Source organism: Loxodonta africana, chromosome 1 (genome assembly GCF_030014295.1).
Source record: "Loxodonta africana isolate mLoxAfr1 chromosome 1, mLoxAfr1.hap2, whole genome shotgun sequence".
NCBI lineage: Eukaryota > Metazoa > Chordata > Mammalia > Proboscidea > Elephantidae > Loxodonta > Loxodonta africana.
Genome location: NC_087342.1, coordinates 109,642,561 through 109,662,777, shown reverse-complemented (window position 1 = coordinate 109,662,777; position 20,217 = coordinate 109,642,561). Strand labels below are relative to the sequence as shown.

General features: G+C 38.9%; 1 protein-coding gene across 6 annotated transcripts in view; it reads left to right on the top strand.

Moving 5' to 3' along the window:
* The window catches only part of LOC100658257 (24-hydroxycholesterol 7-alpha-hydroxylase), a 104,656-nt gene that overhangs the window by 70,836 nt on the left and 13,603 nt on the right, over positions 1 to 20,217 (top strand). For 4 of the 6 annotated variants that reach the window (XR_010322282.1, XM_023545236.2, XM_010587289.3 and 1 more), the window contains exons 9-10: positions 2,493 to 2,588; positions 3,431 to 3,519. Coding sequence is in view for 4 of the 6 variants with exons in the window: in XM_023545236.2 (XP_023401004.1) it covers positions 2,493 to 2,588; positions 3,431 to 3,519 (185 nt within the window). In the remaining 2 variants the exon portion in view is untranslated. Of the gene's footprint in view, positions 1 to 2,492; positions 2,589 to 2,930; positions 2,995 to 3,430; positions 3,520 to 20,217 lie in introns of all 6 variants that reach the window. The other 2 variants (XR_010322281.1, XM_023545222.2) reach the window with 1 other exon arrangement.

Here is a 20,217-nt window from a genome sequence, read left to right as displayed (position 1 = left end):
GATTAAAAGTGGGTATTTTTTAAACCTCTAGAATAGTGGTTCTCAAATGTTTTGGTTCCAACATCCCTTCGACTCTTCACAATTATTGAGGACCACACAGGGCTTTAGTCTATGTTTGTTACATCTATCAATATTTACAGTATCAGAAGTTAAATTTAAAAATTTTTAAATATTTATTTAATTCATTCAAAACTAACAGGAAACTTACTATATATTATTAACATAATATCATTTTCTGAAGATAACTATTTTTCAAACAAAATCAATGCAGAATAGCATTATTTTAAATTCTTTCAAATCTATTTAATGACTTTCTTAACAGAAGATGTCTGGATTCTTATGTATGTGTTTGCAATCAATCTGTTGTAATATGTTTTGGTTGGAGGATATGAAGAAAATTCAGCTTCACATAGACATATAAGTGGAAAAGGGAGGAGTATTTTAATAGCCTTTTCAAATATTTCTGGATATTCTTTTATACTACACTAAAACTTAACAAGTGGTAATTTCTTAAAGATTTGTTACGATGTGAAATCTAAAGAATATTTTGTACTTAGTTTTATTAAAACCCATTGGTTTATTTTATTATACTTTGAATGGATCTTTTGCCCAGGAATGATTTTGACTTGTGGACTCTCTGAAAAAGTCTTAGGGAGACTTTTTAGTGAGAACTGCTGCTATAGAGAGAAAAGGACTGGCTATGTTATTAATTAATTAACAAAATCACAGGAAGATGAGAATATTTGACTACATCATATCAAGATTTAGCATATGTTATTTTAGAAGTATAACTCAAATTAAATTTAAACCAGAAATTAAGGAAAAAAATCTATGTAATTAAGACACATGAGTAAATAATTTTATATTTAAAGAACTCATACAGATAAATAAGTGAAGCAGTAATATCACATAGATTAATGGGGACAGGACATGAGCAAAGAAGTTGATAGGAGAAGAGAACTTGTTGACACAGAACATGTTCAGCGAAGTCATAAAGATTTAGCTAGCAACCAAAAAGAGCCTATTAAAAATGTCAGATTCGGAGAAAGAGGGCAATGAAACTGACATTCTTATATGTTGCAGTTAGAAACATATTTTGCCATAAATTTGAGCATATAGTTGAATAACATGTATTAAGAGCTTTAAAAATATACATGCCCATTGCCTTATGAATGAGTATATTAAAAATTTGCATGAAATATGCTTTATGGAAGAAGATACTGATGATGGCATTATTTATTACAGAAAAAACATGGAAGTGATTAAATTAATAATGGTTTCATCTACTCAATGAACAGTAAACCATGATCGGAGGGAAAATTATTCATAATGGTCATACAGTAAAAAGAAAAAATATTTATATTGTAATGTTAAGTGTTCCCCAGTCTGGGATCCACTGTGGTTTTCATCACCGGGGCACTTGCTGCAAAGCCCAGTATTGCATATCAAAAGCTATATTAGAGTGGGTTTATACTAGATTATCAGGAACCCTAGTGGCACAACAGTTAAGCGCTCAGCTGCTAACAGGTTGGCAGTTAAACCCTACGCAGTTGCTACACTGAAGAAAGATCTGGTGATTCGCTCCCGTAAAGATTCCATAAAAACCCAGTGCCACCGAGCCGATTCTGACACATAGCGACCCTATAGGACACAGTAGAACTGCCCCATAGAGTTTCCAAGGAGTGCCTGGTGGGTTCAAACTGCCGACCTTTTGGTTAGCAGCCGTAGCACTTAACCACTACGCCACCAGGGTTTTCCCATAAAGATTAAAAAAAAAAAAAAAACCCACTGCCTTCCAGTCGATTCCGACTCACAGCGACCCTATAGGACAGAGTAGAACTGCCCCGTAGAGATTCCAAGGAGCGCCTGGCAGATTTGAACTGCCTACTTTTTGGTTAGCAGCCATAGCGCTTAACCACTACACCGGCAGGGTTTCCCTATAAAGATTACAGCCTAGAAAACCCTATCTAGTAGTTCTGTTCTGCCACATGGGGTCAGTATGAGTCGAAATCGACTCAACAGCACCCAACAACAACATATTTGATTCTGAAGTTTAGAAGTTTACCTGATATTTTCACCCTGTGTAACCAAATATATTTTCACCCTGTATAATCAAATACATAAAGTTAGCAGTTGGAACCCACCAGCCACTTCACAGGAGAAAGATGTGGCAGTCTGCTTCTGTAAGAATTACAGCCCTGGAAGCCCTTTGGGCGCAGTTCTACTCTGTCCTATAGTCGAAATTGACCCGATGGAAATGGGTTTAACCAAGCATGTATGCATACATGACTGATAATCAGAAGTAGAAAGCAATGATTGGCTAAACGGAAAAGGAGAAATGACCCATCCAGGAAAGAGTTGGATTGTCTCACCATCAGTTATAAAATGTATATGTCTTTGCCACAATATAGGTGTAACATTATTTTTAATGAGTCAAACTCTCTTTAAATCAGATTTAAAAAAAATGATTTGGAACCTATTTTCTCTCTTAGAATTACACTGTTCCTTCTGGTGACTTGTTAATGTTGTCTCCATTTTGGCTACATAGAAATCCAAAGTATTTTCCTGAACCTGAGTCATTCAAACCTGTAAGTTGTCTCTTTCAGTATACGTTGTCCTTTGATTTTAATGTCTTTTTATGCAGAGTATGAATTGATAAATTGACTAGGACTGTATCATTAAGCAACAATATTTCTTTGGTAACTAAGAACCAAGTTGATTACAAAGTGCAAATTAGACTACTAATATAGAAAACTTTGTGGAATTGGTTTCCCCAATTTTAAAAAGTTACCTGCACTAGGAAGGCATGTTATATACGCCTAGTTCTGATGGAAGACTTGTTTCCTGTTCTTCAGGCAATGCTTCTATTATTGGTTTCCAAGGAATACAAAAAATAAAGCAAATTAAAATTGTGTTCTGGTATTTCTTAGAACTGTGGAGTTACAGGGCTGAACAGAATCCTAAGAGGTCAATTAGCCTGTTCTCTGCCTTCAGGTAAAATTGTCAGAAATGGCATCCATGTGTATTCACACTGCATCCCAGGCTTTCTCCAACATGCAGGCCTGTCAGTGTCTTATTACGAAACTTATTACCCAGGGCAGTTTTATGATGGAGCCTGAGACCTTCTTATAAATAGTCTTACACTTCAGAGGTCAAGTCTGTGGTTGATTTACATTATCATTTACGTTTGCCACTTAACAGAATTCTTTTTAAGGCTTTTATTTATAAGTGTGCGTTCCAAAAACACAATTGTGTCTGATATTAATAACAGGTTGGTGGGGGCGGGGGGGAACAAACTACCAATAGCCCTGCAACTTTATATGCAAGGATTAGCTGTACAAGGTAATTTTTAGCCTAGAGAAATAAAGTTAAGCTTATTTATATAAGGCTGATTTGGAAAAAAAAAAAAAAAATGCTTTTCTTCCCACAGGAACGTTGGAAAAAGGCAAATTTAGAGAAGCATGCTTTCTTGGACAGCTTCATGGCATTTGGAAGTGGGAAGTACCAGTGTCCTGGAAGGTCAGTAAGACAGCTGGGCCACATTTATCCAGAGAGTCTGTAGAAAGATGATGGTTCAGAGGGGGAGGCTTTGGCTTAATCTCCCTTTTCTTTATTATCAAACTACAGGGGTATCTAGGAGACCACATTTTGTTTAATTGGTCAGTCATACTATGTGATGTCTTTGTGGGAATGTCTAAAGTGGCTCCTGATAGACCTTGTGAGAGAAAAATATTATACTTGCAGCTGCCAGATAAAAACAGGGCTTATAGTTCAAATGCTCAGCTTTCATATAAGGAAAATTAAAAGTGGTTTAGAGTTCTACCTTTTTTAAAATAAAAATTGTTATGGTTGTTAGGCATCATCAAGTGAGTTTCAACTCATAGCAACCGCATGGAACAGAGTAGAACTGCCCCATAGGCTTTTCTAGGCTGTAGTCTTTACAGGAGCAGATCGCCGTGTTTTTCTTACAGAGCCTCTGGGTAGGTTCGAACTGCCAACCTTTTTGGTTGGCAGCTGAGCGCTTAACTGTTGTGCTATCAGGGCTCCTTAAAATAAAAAAGTAATAATAATAATAAATAAAATTTGAAGTATAATATTTCTTTAAATACAGCATTATCAAGGATGGTGGCTGGGGTTATAGAACATCTTTAGTTTGTTTTTTGTAAAATGTTTTCCTTTGGTACCTTGTATAGTTAAGTTTCTTTTTCGTGTGATGCCCTGTTCTACTGCATGTGTCCATCATTTACTGAAAGTTATTTTAGGTTTATTTATCCAAGTAGCAAATGTTTTTGAACATCTGGCCTGTGCCAGTTCCTGTACTAAGCATCAGGGATAGGGCACTGACGAAGACAGACATGGTCCCTGACTTCATAGAACTTACAGTCTGTATTAAATATGTCCCGTTTCTTTGCTGGTGATAATTCTGTTGGGGAAATGTTGGTACTATTATTTGTAATAAAATCTTACTCAATGAATGTATACATCCTTTTAAAATCTTATATCTGAATATTTGGTGTTTCTTGCTTGAAGATATCAGTTGCTCTCAGTGTTTGAACAGTAATGAAAATTCATATTTGCAATTATGACTTACTCTACAGCATCCATTCTAGCCCTCCCTTGTTTTATGCCAATATGTTGCTAGTGATTCATACCTCTCCTCCCAGGTTGCTCCTAATTAGTCTAAGCCAACCATAGGAATTCTATCCCCCTTTTTTAAAATTATTCCAGAAACCTAAGCCTAAGCAAATTGATGTCTAGTATTTCCCTGGAGACAATTCTTTGTCCTGGGGTAGGCAGTTGGAGCCCTGGTGATGCGGTGGTAAGAGCTTGGCTGCTAACCAAAAGGTTGGCAGTTTAAATCCATCAGCTGCTCCTTGGAAACCCTGTAGTGCAATTCTGCTCTGTCCTATGGGGTTGCTATGAGTCAGAATCCACTAAATGGCAATGGGTTTTGTTTGTTTTGGGGGGTAGACAGTTACCTAAACTGGGAGAGACTTTTCTCCCACAGTTAGGAGACAAGTCTCTATCATCCTTTCCCATTGGGTGTAAACACAAAAGCGTGTAACCCCAGCTGTTATTAGCAATGAGTCCCAGAGGAACAAGTCTTAGGATGATGCAGAGTCTGTGGACCTTAAAAATGGAAAAACCAGGTCCATATATTTGAATCACTGAATTCATTAGTCTTGAAATGTTCATCTACTTCTTGCTGTGTTAGATAATAAATGTCCTTATTTTTTTAGGTGGTTTGGGTTGGGCATTCCATTGTTTAGAGCTGAAAACATGCTGATACACCCATCAAAAAAACACCAAAATTGTGCTTTGTAATTGAATGTCAGATACTGTAGGGGTATTAGCGTAACAAACAGTAACAACAAAGTTCATCCTCCTCTATATTACTTTCACTTTAGAGAAACAGTTCTTAAAACAGTTCTAAAAGCAATAGAAACCGTTACTTTTTCCAATTCCTTTGCCATGTATTTTACATAGCAACTAAAGAGTTTATTATAACTCTCATTGAAAGCGAGCTAGAAGTATTTTAAATCAAGGACTGAAATGCTTTGCAATGACGCATGTAGTATGGGCCAATGGTTAAGGATTAACTGATGACTATTGTTTCTAAGGTTTTTTATTGTTTCTAAGAGGGGCTGTGAGATTCACAGTAAGGGGTACAAAAAAGAGGAACCACTTCCAAGACAAATCTGTCCTGGAAGAAGTACAGCCAGAATTTTCCTTAGAAACAAGGATGGCGAGACTTCATCTCATGTACTTCGGACGTGTTATCAGGAGAGACCAGTCCCTGAAGAAGGACATCGTGATTGGTAGAGTAGAGGGTTAGCAAAAAAGAGGAAGACCCTCAGGGAGATGAATTGACACTGTGGCTGCAACAGTGGGCTCAAACATAGCAACGATTGTGAGGATAGTGCAGGACCGGGCAGTGTTTTGTTCTGTTGTACATAGGGTCACTATAAGTAGGAACCGACTTGACGGCACCTAATAACAACAACAACTTGATACTTCAACTCAATCAATAGTATCTTATTTATACAGAGGCCGAATATTTTAAAAATTTACTGAGCTCTTACTATATGCAAAGGCTCCATACATGAGTAAGACATGTTCTCAGCCCTCAACAGATGACATTTTGGTGAAGGCAAGGAGGACACCAGATTCACAAGTAAATGCAAAGAATGCAGGGTGAGAGACACCCAAGTGCCACACTGGGGAGATTCAACAGAGAGGTACCTCTAGTCAAGGTGGCCTTAGAACATTTTCTGGGAAAAGTGGCTGTTGAAGGGCTGGACGATTTTCCAAACTGAGAAAACAAAATGAGCGAAGGGTCATTAAACACAGGGCCATGTAGGTTGTGTTTATGGTCTTAACCATTATCGGGACCAGATTACAGGTAGAGGAGTGGTGGGAAATAAGGCTGAAAAGGTACATTGGCCAAATTGGAAAGGCCCCTTAATGCTTGGTTTAGGAGTTTGTACTCAGCTCACTAGGCACTAATGAAGCATTCAAAGGTTTTGGGTAGGGGATGATAGCAGAGTAATCAGGGTGGGTAGAATGGATTAGGGTAGGACATGACTGACGTTATGTGGTCGTGATAATATTCCATGTGAGATACATGGAGTAGTAGAACCTACCAGATTTGGAAAATAAGTGGGGATCAGTGGAGAAGAATTTGAGGTAAACTGTAGCTTTGAATCTCAGTGGCTGAAAGAGATGGTGGAAATAGGAAAATCAGGCACATGAGTTATTTTGGGCATAACATGTTACGTTTTCCTTTGAGGTGTGACAAAATATATATCATAAAACCATATCTATTGAATAAATATGACAATAAAAAACTTATTAAGTATAGTTTTCTATGAAGTTTCTGTTTTAAAAAGCCCTTAATTCTAGTTTTCTCTTGTTTTTTGGGCCCTGGTGGTGTAGTGGTTAAGAGCCACGGCGTGCTACGGCTATGAGCCAAAAAAAGGTTGGCAGTTCAAATCCACCAGCTGTTCCTTGCTCATTAAGTGTAGTTTTCTATTAAGTGTCTGTTGTAAAAAGCCCTTAATTCTCATTTTTTCTTATTTTAAACAGCCAACCCATAAAATGTTTTGTTTTTAAAGACAGACAGAAACAAACATGAGTGACTTCATTAGGACACTATATACCAAGATAGATCTTTCCCCTAGAAATTTAATCCCATAAACCCTTAATATAATCTCCAGAAAATCATACCCATTCTTAGTTTATATACCAGGAGCCAATATATTTTCTCATGTACCAAATATTCAGTGAGTCAAAGAAAGTTGCCTGTAATGTCACTGATCAAAATTTGCCATGAACACATAATCTTGTGTCCTTGCAGCTGTTAGGTCTTGGAGCTCAGGCCACTGAGGCAGTATGAGAGTCCCTCTCACAAGTGAACTCAGAAGGTTTTGCTGAGTTTACTAAATAATAAGTACTCTTTGTTGCCACTGGCTGCCAACTAAAGATCAGAATGGAAGAGCTGTAGTTCCTACTCTTAATAATAGTGGGAGCTCTGAAAATAGCAGGGAAGATCCTGGGTACACATGGAAAGGAAAATCTTACCAGGAATTCTTTATCTCGAGACATCTGGTGACTTTACAGAAAAACAAACAGGAGAAAGTAGCAGGAACCACCAAACTTCTTCAGCACTAGTAGCATGCAAAGTAAAACATTTCGTTACAGTGGAAATTCTGTTTTAGACTATGAGATTTAAATGGAGGAACAAGATGAGATTTCCAGTGTGAGAAAAACTCTTTGAGAGTTCATGATTTTAGCACAAGGGATGTACTATCCCAATAAGCTTGATTTTCCCTGGTTCTCATCCCTGCAAGAAGATGCCTGGTTGGCTCTATCATTATATGAATTAAAATGGGTTAAATTCCAGTGTAAAACAATAGCCCTGACTTGGCAAGGTTAACACTCTTAGAAAAAGGCATCCTTGGTTAAGAAGACGGAGTCATAAGAATAAAGTTACAGTGGTTGAGAAATGGAAATGAAGCGTGGATGCCTGGGGAATAGGAACTGTGATTTCTAGTTTTATTTTTGGTGACTGGATCCTCATAGGAACCCTGGTGGTGCAGTGGTTAAAGCACTCGACTACTAACTAAGAGGTCTGTGGTTCAATCCCACCAGCCACTCTTCAGGAGAAAGATGTGGCAGTCTGCTTCCATAAAGATTTACAGCCTTGGAAACCCTATGGGGCAGTTCTACTCTGTCCTGTAGGGTCTCTATGAGTCAAATCAACTCAACAGCAGTGGGTGTTTTGTTTCTGGTCCGTCATGTATCTTAGGGCAGTGCTAAGCCTCAAAGTAATAGACTTATCTCAAATAACTACTGAGAATCACATAGCTTTTGGAAAATTAATTTAAAGCATAGGTCCAATTGATGGTAGATTAGTTAGTTCATTCATTTATTTATTTTTTATTATCCTACCTAACATTTCTTGAGCACCTAATATTGATATGACCATTTTTTCATGCAATAAATATTTATTGGGGGCATGATATGTGTCAGGAAGGTTTCTAGAAACTGGAGTTACCTTGGAAAACAAACCAGATGATCATTTTTCTTTCTTCAAAGAGCTCATATTCTAACTCAAGTCACTTTTTGAAACACTGGGGAGCTTCATAGATGCATAACACTCCTGAATCCCTTATAATGTAGTTGGGGAGATGGGACATAGCAACATGACAAAAAATGCTACTTAACAGCACAAGATGGCATATGAGAAATGCTAGATGACTCATATATGTAATAACTGTCATAGGAGTTTGGAGGAAGGGGATAGAAAAGCCTTCGTGGACTAGATGGGAATAATCAATGAACAACATAGAAGAAAGCACAATTACAGGAGAAACACAGGGTGACTTTAATAGAGGAGTTAAACTTGGGACGAAAGTGGCATTTGGCCACTTCCAAGAAAACTGACAAAAATTTTCTCCAATTTTACATTGTTTATATTATTATTTCTTCCAGACAGTAATGGATATCCATCTATTTATTTAGCAAACATTTATTGAGAGCCTAGAGTTCACGCAAGAGTCCACATTCAGGTATCAGCCTTCAGTGAAGTTAACAAATTAAGTATCCTGTTACTTCTGGGGCTTCATGTACTATTCTTATTTTCATCATGCTGTCTCTATCATAACTTTTCTCTTATTACTTAAAATTTGCTTTACCTTCAGAAAATCTTCTTCCAAAGACAACCTCCAGAGATACTATGGAATCAAACATTGAGGAGAAAAATTAAGTGTTCGTAGGAATGTAATAATGTACCTATGTATTAACGATACAGGGTAAACTATATATTTGGGATTTGTGAAACTCTAAGTACAGTTGTTTCTATATATCTATTTTAAAGATGCAGTAAGGGGATATGTTCCCAGATCGCCAGTGGATGCCTGAAACCATGAATATTACCAAACCCTGTATATGCTGTTTTTTTTCCCCATACGTACATACCTATGATAAAGTTTAATTTATAAATTAAGCACAGTACGAGATTAGCAATAACCAGTAATAAAATGGAACAGATATAACAATATACTGTGTCTTAGTCATCGAGTGCTGCTATAACAGAAATACCATAAGTGGATGGCTTTAATGAAGAGAAATTTATTCTCTCACAGTCTAGTAGGCTAGAAGTCCAAATTCAGGGTGCCAGCTCTACAGGAAGGCTTTCTGTCTCTGTCAGTTCTGGGGGAAGATCCTTGTCATCAATCTTCCCCTGGTCTAGGAGCTTCTCAGCACAGGAACCGCAGGTCCAAAGGATGTACTCTGCTCCCAGCACTGCTTTCTTGGTGATATGAGACCTTTCCCCCCTCCCCCCTCCGCCCTAATCTCTCTGCTCCCTTCTCTTATACCTCAAAAGGTATTGACTTAAGATGCAACCTAATCTTATAGATCGAGTCATGCCTCACTATTGTAACTGCCTCTAATCCTGCCTCTTTAACATCATAGGCAGGATTTACAACACATAGGAAAATCACATCAGATGACAAAATGGTAGATAATCACACAATATTGGAAATCATGGCCTAGCCAAATTGACACACATTTCGGGGGGACACAATTCAGTTCATAACATACTGTAATAAAAGTTACGTGAATGCAGATCTTAGCAACCTCAACCTACAATTTTTTTTCTTATTAAGTCAAGAACTTTTATCTTTTCACTTAAAGGAAGCACTTTAGGACTTCTCTTTGGCATATCTGAATTGCCAGCATCACTACTCTTGACCTTTGGGGCCATTATTAAGTGAAATAAGGGTTACTTGAACACAAGCACTGTGATATCTTGACAGTTAATCTGGTAACAGAGAAAGAAGACTACTAAGTGACTAACCGGCGGGTAGTGTATAGAGTGTGGATGCACTGGACAAAGGGATGATTGACACCCTGGGTGAGGTGGCGCGAGATTTCATCACACTACTCAGAATGGCTCGCAATTTAAAACTTATGAATTGTTTATTTCTAGGATTTTCCATTTAATATTTTTGGACCGCACAGTTAACTGCAATGGCAAAAAGTGAAACTGGATAAGGGGGAACTACTGTAATATAGTCTTAAGAGTTGGTGTCTTATTCAGTAAAATATCTTTGCAAATCTTGCTGTATTTGAGAAGTGTTATAAAAAGCCTTCCTCTCATTAATACTTAGAAATAGCTGATTGCTTTTGAGGGGTGAGCAAAATCAAATCTTCATGGATTTCGTGAGAAGTCGAAAATTCAATTTGTTTTAAGGAATTTGTTACCTCAACAAAGACTTTCCCTCAATTCCTATTAAATAGAATCAGATGAACTATATTTACTTATATAATTGTTTCCTAACATTTTCACTGTAGTATACACATGGGGAGAATATATAAAAGGGGCAAGGAATAAGGTTGTAAGGGGTCGATATAGTTAATTCCCAGACTCTGAGACAGGCTAACAGAATCCTTTATTCATTTTTGCCATGCTTTCCCAAAGAGCCATGACTTGCTCAAAGGAGCACAGAAACCATTGGGAAAATTGCAGCCATCACTTTCCGGGCTATTTCATTTTGACACTTCGTTATGAGGCAAAGATTTAAGTCTGTCAAGAACAGAAGAAGCAGTTCAAGAGTGATTGAAAACATACTTAACGCCAGAGTGCATCTAAACAAACAAGTTCATTTCTGAGCAAAAAATTTCAGAAACGACCCCCTTTTGCTTTTATTTAGAAAATAGATCTCTAGCCCCTCTATAGTACAGAGAATACCTGGACAAGATTTCTGTCTATGGAGAGAAAGAAATGATGCTTTTGGCTGGATATTTCCTATCCCCCGCCCCCCCTTTTTTTTAATGGACTTTCTCACCTCATCAAACTGAGTCATTTCTCTTAAGTGAGGTGTCTCAGTTTTTCTTCCTGCTATTGTTAGTTGCTGTTGAGTGGATTCCTAGTCATGGCAACCCCATGTGTACAGATTAGAACTGCTCCATAGGGTTTTCAAGGCTGTGACATTTTGAAAGCAGATCGCCAGGCCTTTTTTCCAAGGTACCTCTGGGTGGATCTGAACCGCTAACCTTTCAGCTAGTCGTCAAGCACTTAACTATCCACACCACTCAGGGACTCTACCAGTTGTTCTTAGTTCCTAGGAAAAGAGAACTAGAATTAAAGCTGTAATATATCACAATAGTGCCCACTGTTTTTTTTGTGTGTGTGTGTGTGCACTCATGTGCATGCTTTAGGGGAAAGTTTACAGCTCAAGTTAATTTCTTATTAAAAAATGTATACACATATTGTTTTGTGACATTGGTTGCGATCCCCACAATGTGACAGCATGCTCCCCCTTTCTACATGGGGTTCCCTGTGTCCATTCATCCAGTTCCTGTCCTTTCCTGCCTTCTCATCCTGCTTTTGTACAGAAGTTGTCCATTTGCTTTCATATATTTTATTGAACTAAGAAGCACACTCCTCACGTATGTTATTTTTTGTTTTGTAGGCCTGTCTAATCTTTGTCTGAAAAGTGGGCTTCAGGAATGGTTTCAGTTTTGGCTTAGCAGAGCATCCGGGGTGCCCATTGGTTGTTATCTCCCAATTACCTAATCCCCCCTTCTCCCTTTGTAATAGCCCAGATTTCCATTTGGAGATCCATGTGGAGTGCTGGCTCTACCCCCAGCGGTAGGGGTAGAGCGCTGCTCACTAAACCAGCCAGCACATTCTGTCCCTTCCCCCTCCCTCCCTTCCCATAGTGATTGGTTTAGGTGTTGGCATGTGTTTTCACCAGGCCAATTAACAAGCTGAGACTTCTGGGTCAAAATAAGCATTTCCTCCAGGGTGTGAACAAGGAGGGCTTGGCCCCAGAAACTGTTAGCAACTATTTTGAGAGTATAAGAGCAGACAGTGTTAGGATGTAGTTGATACAGTAGAGCAGAGCAGCAGAGCAGCAGTTGATGGTAACATCATTGAGCTGCTGGAGTGATCTCTGCCTGAGGTCAGCACTAGCTCAAGGTTTTTTAGTTACTTAAGGCAGTGCTTTCCCTTTTGATACAGAAACCAGTTTGATGTGGGCTTTCTGTCACTAGCAACCAAAAACATCCTAACTGATACAATTCCCTTAAAAGCAAACATTTTCGTTAGAGAATTATTGAACTCCATGAGATATTGTGTTAACATTATAATAGCTTTCTAAACAGCTTGTCTTTTGTAAAGGGGCTGAGGTTTGTTTACTTGGGATGTAACACTAAACAAAACAATAATGAGTGACACTTCTTACATTTTTTCTGGAAGGTCTGGAATTTAAAATATACCATGCGTTCATTTCTATTTGGTAAATACTTAAAATTGAAAGAAGTCGGTGCTGTTCCCTCACCCATTTTCCTGAATAAGATATTTTAAGAGGTGGCCAGATTTCCACTTCATAGCATTTGGGGCTTTGCTTCTACCAGGAGTAGCTGTAAGATCACCATTAGAACAATCCTGGCTGCAACTCTGAAAAATAATAACCCAAGTCAGTTCTAATCTTCCTAATGACACAGAAAGCAATACCTCAAATCAGAAAGGCCTGAGGTTCATCAGCCTTTTTCTCTCTACTTTCCCATCTGCTTTTTAACCTTCTTTCCCCCCTTCTGAATATGGTGGCATAGTAGTTAAGTGCTATGGCTGCTAACCAAAGGGTCGGCAGTTCAAATCCACCAGGCGCTCCTTGGAAACTATGGGGCAGTTCTCTTCTGTCCTATAGGGTCGCTATGAGTTGGAATCGACTCGATGGCACTGGGTTTGGTTTGGTTTGTTTTTTTCTCTTCTTTATGTGTTTTCTTCTTTTCCAACTTAAAACTCATTGCCTTTACATCGATTCTGACTCACAGTGACCCTATAGGACAGAAGTAGAAGTGCCCCATAGGGTTTCCAAGGCTGTAATCTTTACAGAAACAGACTGCCACATCTTTATACTACAGAGTGGCTGGTGGGTTCGAACTGCCAGCCCTTCTGTTAGCAGCGGATCCCTTAACTACTGTGTCATCAGCGCTCCTTTTCTTTTCCGACTTACCCTTATCCAATTCCTCTCTTCCAATTTTTCTTTATTTAATACAGTATAAGCATCTACCTGCCTGCTTTGCCAAATCATGCCCTCACCGTTATTCTTAATACAAAGTTTGGTACCCCAGCCATAGTCTTTCATGAGTAACTGAGATAGTCTTTGTTAATTTTAATATTGTATGCTAAAATTATGAGGAGCCCTGGTGGCACAGTGGTTAAAGCACTCATCTGCTAACAGAAAGATTGGTGGTTTGAACCCACCAGCTCTTTGGCAGAAGAAAGGCATGGGAGCCTGCTTCCACAAAGATTATAGACTTGGAAACCCTATGGGGCAGTTCTACTCTGTCCTATAGGGCCACTGTGAGTCAGAATCAATTGTATGGCAGCGGGTTTTTGTTTGGGAATGCTAAAATTCAAAGAGTTGCTAAACTAGATTTTCTAACATATGTATGTATTTTTTTTTCTTTCTTTTCAAGTTCCTCTATATCAGAGATTCTCAAAGTGTGGCTTTAAGACCACCAGTAGTTACCTCACATGGAGACTTATGAGAAATGCAAATTCTTGGGCCCTGCCCCAGACCTACTGAATCAGAACCTCTGGGAGTGGGGCCCAGCAATCTCTGTTTTAACAAGCCTTCCACATGATTCTGATGCACACTCAAATTTGAGAACCACTGGTCTAGTTTATTCTGTATCCTGCCACCAAACTGATTTTATTTCCCTAAGCAATTTCTTAGGGGCATGGGGTTGTGGGAAAAGTTACTTCCCCGTTAACTTTAATAGCTGTGCTTCAATGTACAATGCTTGTGAAACTATGCCTGTATGCTGCCTTCTCTGAATTCCAGGGCAAGATCATTCTATTTTCATAAGCTGCAGCTGGTAGCAGCAACTAGGAATATACTTCAGAGCCCCTGCTCTTGGCAACAGTGGCAGTTTTCCAGTCCTTGCTGGCATTACCCACATTGACTTCCAGTAGGAAAAAAAAAAAAAAAAAAGCAGCAGCAAGAGATTATCTCATTAAAAGTAAGGAAGGGATTCAGTCTCAAAGTCAAGACAGCTAAAACTAAAATCATCATTTTCTCCCACTTGTAGGAATAATTCAGTATTAACTTTATCTCTTAGACATATCCCTATTCTCCTAGACTCCTGGGCTTTTGGAGTTACCTTTTACTCCTCCCTCTTTGTGGCCTTCCATGATCCTTCCACAGGTCCATGGGTAGGCCAAGTGGTTTGCAATCAGGTGCTAACCTAAAGGTAGGTGGTTCAAACCCACCCATCAGCACCATGGAAGAAAGGCCTGGCAGTCTGCATCTGTAAAGGTTAAAACCCATTGTCATCAAGTCCATTTTGACTTGAAAACCCTATGGGGTAGCTCTCCTGTGTAACATCGGGGCGGTCATGAGTCTGAATGACTCTACCGCAATGACTTATGGGCCTCCCATCTCCTAAACTAGGCCTTCATCGCTTCATCGCCTCAGCATCAGACATTTGTTACAGTTTTTTAGCCCTTCTCTATGGCTCTATTATGGCCCCTTTCAATCCATCTTACCCACTAAATGCTGATTTTTTAACTCTAATAATCATCTTTGCTTCTTACTTTCTGTTAATACTGTGGCGCCACTGCCTACAGGCCAAACTTATTAGCCTCGAAGTCCAGGCTCTCCATAATCTGACATGAGTGTACATTCCTCCCTTTGCTCATGCTGTTTGCTGGGTCTGGATGCTCTCCTTCAAAATGTCTACTTATTTAAAGCCTGTCCTTCCATCAAGCTCTAGCTCAAGTTTCACCTCCTCATGAGGTCACATATTATTCTAGGTCATAGTGCTGTCCACAAAATCCCACCCCATGTTTCCATCTTTATCTTATATTGTTACCTTTTCCATCTCTCCATGTGTATCACTAGCAACATGAGGCTGTTTTGTAGGACTTCGTATGCTCAATGCCTTTAAGTACTGTTTTTTGAACAAGTGTCTACAGATGAGGAAAATATACAGATACTAAGTATTTAAGGAATTTCAAACGTGTTTATATTTTAATAAGCTTTCTTTGTAGATGTGTAATGTTCCTGTAAGTGTAAAAAATAAATCTGTTGTAAATAATTTGCTTCATAATTTTCACTGTTTTGACATTAGAAGTATTAGGAAAACATCCCTAACATGAACATAGCTCATTTTGCTTCTAAACAGCTTCTGTAAAAATACAGATTTGTGAAGCTCATTTTCACTGACATAAAAACTTTTATTGTCACATATATATATGTCAGTATTTGGTATTTTGTTTTGTCTTCTAAATATATCCGCAAATCCTCCCCTTAACTCCAGCCCCTCCACTACTTCCTCAGTGTAGTTCCTCATCATTGATTTCCTGGATTACTAAATCAGTTTCCATATTGGTATTTCCACCTTCAGTTTCACTTCCATCCATTCTATCCTTCACTCTGCTACTAGAATGAACTTTCTAAAACACGAATTTATCATCGTTTCCTCATCTTACATACACGTACACACACACACAATCTTTCAGTGCCTCCACATTTCCTTCCAAATGTCATAACAGAGCATAGTCAGCCTTGAAGATCTGTCCCCTTCCTATCTCTGCAGACTCCTCTCCCATCATAGCCACCACTTGAAATCCAAATTCTTGCAACCCTATAGTACCTGACATTCCCTGAATGCTGATTCTGTCTGTTGCAAGCCTGTCTCTTCAGATCTTTGCAGTTGCTCATTTTTGGGCTGAGTCACCCTTCTTGTCCACTTCTATGCTCCATGGGCACATCTCAGCCATAACAACTATTGTACTGAGTCATCATTGCTGATTACCATATCTCTCATAGAAGAAGAATTGTGTCTTTAACCTGTATTGTTGGGCTTTTCACAGTGCATAGCCCATTACTGGTGCCTAATACATGTTAAGTGAACAAATGAATAGATGTTGGAAGGTAGTGTCTTCCATAAAGCAAATTTAACTACCTGTGCTTTCTACCCTTTTCTCTGTTTTGTGGCACTTTACACATGTCTCAACTGAAATCCTTATCTCACTGTATTATAGTTTTCCATTTATATGTTTGTCTCTCCATACAGATTATAATCTTCACAGAAAGTACAAAACATATTTTATTCATCTTTGAATCCTCAATTTTATTGACCGAATGAGTAAATGAATGAATATGAATGATCTGGTATAATGGCAAATAATTTATGTCCCCACTGGTGTTCTTAAAACATCTTGGCTATGTTTTATTTCAAATGGAATCTGGAGCGCTGCAAGTATTGTTATAAACTACTTGGATACCACAGTAAATCTTCACAGATATTTATGATGAAAATGTTATCCTGCTTATAAATGCTCAAGATAATTTATTCCAAGAGAATATCAGTGCCTATGAAATAAGACAGGTCCAGTCTTTACTGATTTGGATTACGTTAAGCAGTGATTCTAAGAAAAGGCAACTTTGCTAATTGGTGTGCAGGTTCAAATTTTTTCATGACCAAGTTTTTGCCAAATTTCTAACAATTTGAAACTCTCATTCCTGGCCATGACAAAGTAACGGGAATCAATTTTATCTTCCTACCTTAAATAACTTGAGAACTGGGCAAAATAGGCAGTGTAGGACAAAGCACCCAAGAAAAACAAAGGAATGAGGTGAGCCCTACGATTGTCCCAGCTTACTGCCTATGGCAGTTTCCAGGTCACAGTGCAAGAAGGGGAAAACCCAAACAGATAAGAAAGTCTCGCTACATTAAGGAGACAGAGATCAAAGTTCAGGCAGGCTATAGAGACTAGAATTTGTGGGGAAGAATACCGGAAAGAAGGGAGTTTTGGGGTGAGAGACAAGAGAGGGAGGCAGAGAGAGAATGAGCGTGTCTTAGGCTGGGTTCTCTAGAGGAGGAAAACCAGTGAAGCATATATATAAATATATGTGGAGAGATTTATTTCAAAGAAATGGCTTACGCAGTTGTGGAGGCTGGTAAGTCCCAAATCCATGGTCAGGCATCAGGCTGGAGGCTTCTTTTGACTCACATGGTTGCAGGGGCTAACCAACCCATAATCAGCAGGTCAGGCAGAAGGCTGCTGGCTCACAGGGTTATGGGAGCTGGCAAATCCCAAAATCTGCGGGTCAGGCAGCAGGCTGCTGGCTCATGTCCCAAGAACTGGAGATCAGAGGATGATGAGTTGGATGCAGGATCAAGAGAGAGAGCTTTGTGCCAGAACATCCATATATATTGGATGCAGGCCACACCCCTAAGGAAACTCCCCTTTCAACTGATTGGCTGCTGACATCAGAACACAAAATGAAGGATGATTACATAATATCTGCCAAACCACTGAGAATCATGCCCTAGCCAAGTTAAGACATAACCTTAACCATCACAGAGCACATGTATGTGCTTGCTTCAGAGATCGGTAAAGAGGTCTCCTTGAATATTTGGCTAAGTACTCATCTGTGCATGTGTGAAAGGAAACTACTGAGTTGGAAGAAAGAACAACCAGAGAGTAATAAGCTGAACAATGTAGAGCTCACACAAGTCATGGAGGGCTGTGTTCCTCCCAGCCAGAGTGGAAAAATCTTATAACACGTGGACCATCAAGTGGAGTCCTTAGAGGGGTATTGCTTTAGTAAAAATAGTGGGTTAAATTATCTTAAACTAAAGACTGCTGTGTAGTTGCCTTAACAAAGCTTAAAAACATGTTTTGAAAAGATCAAACTAATTCTAAGCAAGTAACTACATGCCATATTAAAGTCTAAAAGTAAAGGAATACAATACAATCCAGCTCCATGACACTTAAGATTTACACAGTCTTTCATTTAATAAAAAATTACCAGGTCTAGAAGAATCAAGACAATTTAATACATAGCAAGAGAAAATAATTCAAAAGAAATAGATGCACCAATTACAGATATTAGAAATAGCCATTTAAAATATATTCCACATATTTAAAAAAGTAGAAGAAAGCATTAACACAATGATGAGAGAAATGGGAGATTTAAAAATATCTAAATCAAACTTCTAGAAATGAAAAATCCAATATCTTAAATAAAAAATACACTGGGTGGGATTAACAGATGATTAGATACTATAAAAGAAAAGATCAGGGAACTTAACATAGCAATGGAAACTATCTAAAATGAAGTACATAGATGAAAAAGACTGAAAAACAAAAATTAACAGAGCATCAGTGACCTATGAGATAATATCAAGCAATCTCGTATACCCAGCTCTCGTATACAGTAGCTAAATGACTTGATGATTGATTGGATATGAGAGATGAAGGATAGAACTGAGTCTATGATAACTCCCAATTTTCCAGCCCACTGGACTAGGCAAGATGCTAATGTACTCATTTTGAAGATCATTCAAAAGTGGTTGCAGCAGTACATAGACAGGGAACTGCCAGAAATTCAAGCTGGATTCAGAAGAGGATGTAGAACCAGGGATATCGTTGCTGATGTCAGATGGAACCTGGCTGAAAGCAGAGAATACAGAAAGATGTTTATCTGTGTTTTACTGACTATGCAAAGGCATTCAACCTTGTGGATCTATAAAAATGGCTTGGGGACAGTGTCTGACCTTCTCTAACCCCACAAGGGGGAAGGAGAACCAAGATCAACAGCTCAAGGCGGATTCTTATGAAGTGAGGTCAGACATGACTCCTCTTTCCTTCATCTGTACCGATTCTGACACCAACTGTCCCTCCTCCAGCACTCTCTCCTGGGTACAATAATTCACTGAAGTGGCCAGACAGAACTCACAGACCATTCTCACAATATAGGGTTTATTAGGGAAGTAACAGTTACAATTCAGGCTCAAGAACACTCAGGATACAGTTCTTCATCAGGATAGCCTCTCCCCAGCTGTGCTCACAGGCATGCCTCTCCCGGGCCCTCAGTCTCTGCTCAAAGGCACTCAGCTTTCTCTCCCCTTGGGCCAGGAAGCCAACCACTCTGTCTCCTGCTGCCAGGTCTCTGCTGCAGGGTCTCTCCTGCTGGGTCTCTCCTTCCTTGGTGGTAAGCTCTGGAATTGGCTCTTTTTTAAGGCAAAACTGACCAATCTCCTTGGATAACCCTATCACACAGTCCTTCCCAATCACCTGGGTGGGAGTTACAAGACCATGGCTAGAAAGGCCACACAAAAGTAGTGAGTTAACATTCACCCTGCGGGATCATAACAAATTCTGGATAACATTGCAAAGGATGGAAATTCCAGAACACTTGACTGTGCTCATGAGGAACCTGTGCATAGATCAAGAAGCAGTCTTTTGATCAGAATAAGTGGATACTGTGTGGTTTAAAGTCAGAAAAGATGTGAGTCAGGGTTGTATTCTTTCACCAAACTAATTCAGTCTGTATGATGAGCAAATAATCTGAGATACTGGACTATATGAAGAAGAATGTGGCCTCAGGATTGGAGGAAGATACATTAACAACCTGCAATATGCAGATGACACAACCTTGCTTGCTGAAAGTGAAGAGGACTTGAAGCACTTACTGATGAAGATCAAAGACCATAGTCTTCAGTACGGATTACTCCTCAACATAAAGAAAACAAAAACCCTCACAACTGGACCAATAAGCAACATCATGATAATGGAGAAAAGATTGAAGTTGTCAAAGATTTCATTTTACTTGGATCCACCATCAACAGCCATGGAAGCAGCAGTCAAGAAATCAAAAGATGCATTGCGTTGTGCAAATCTGC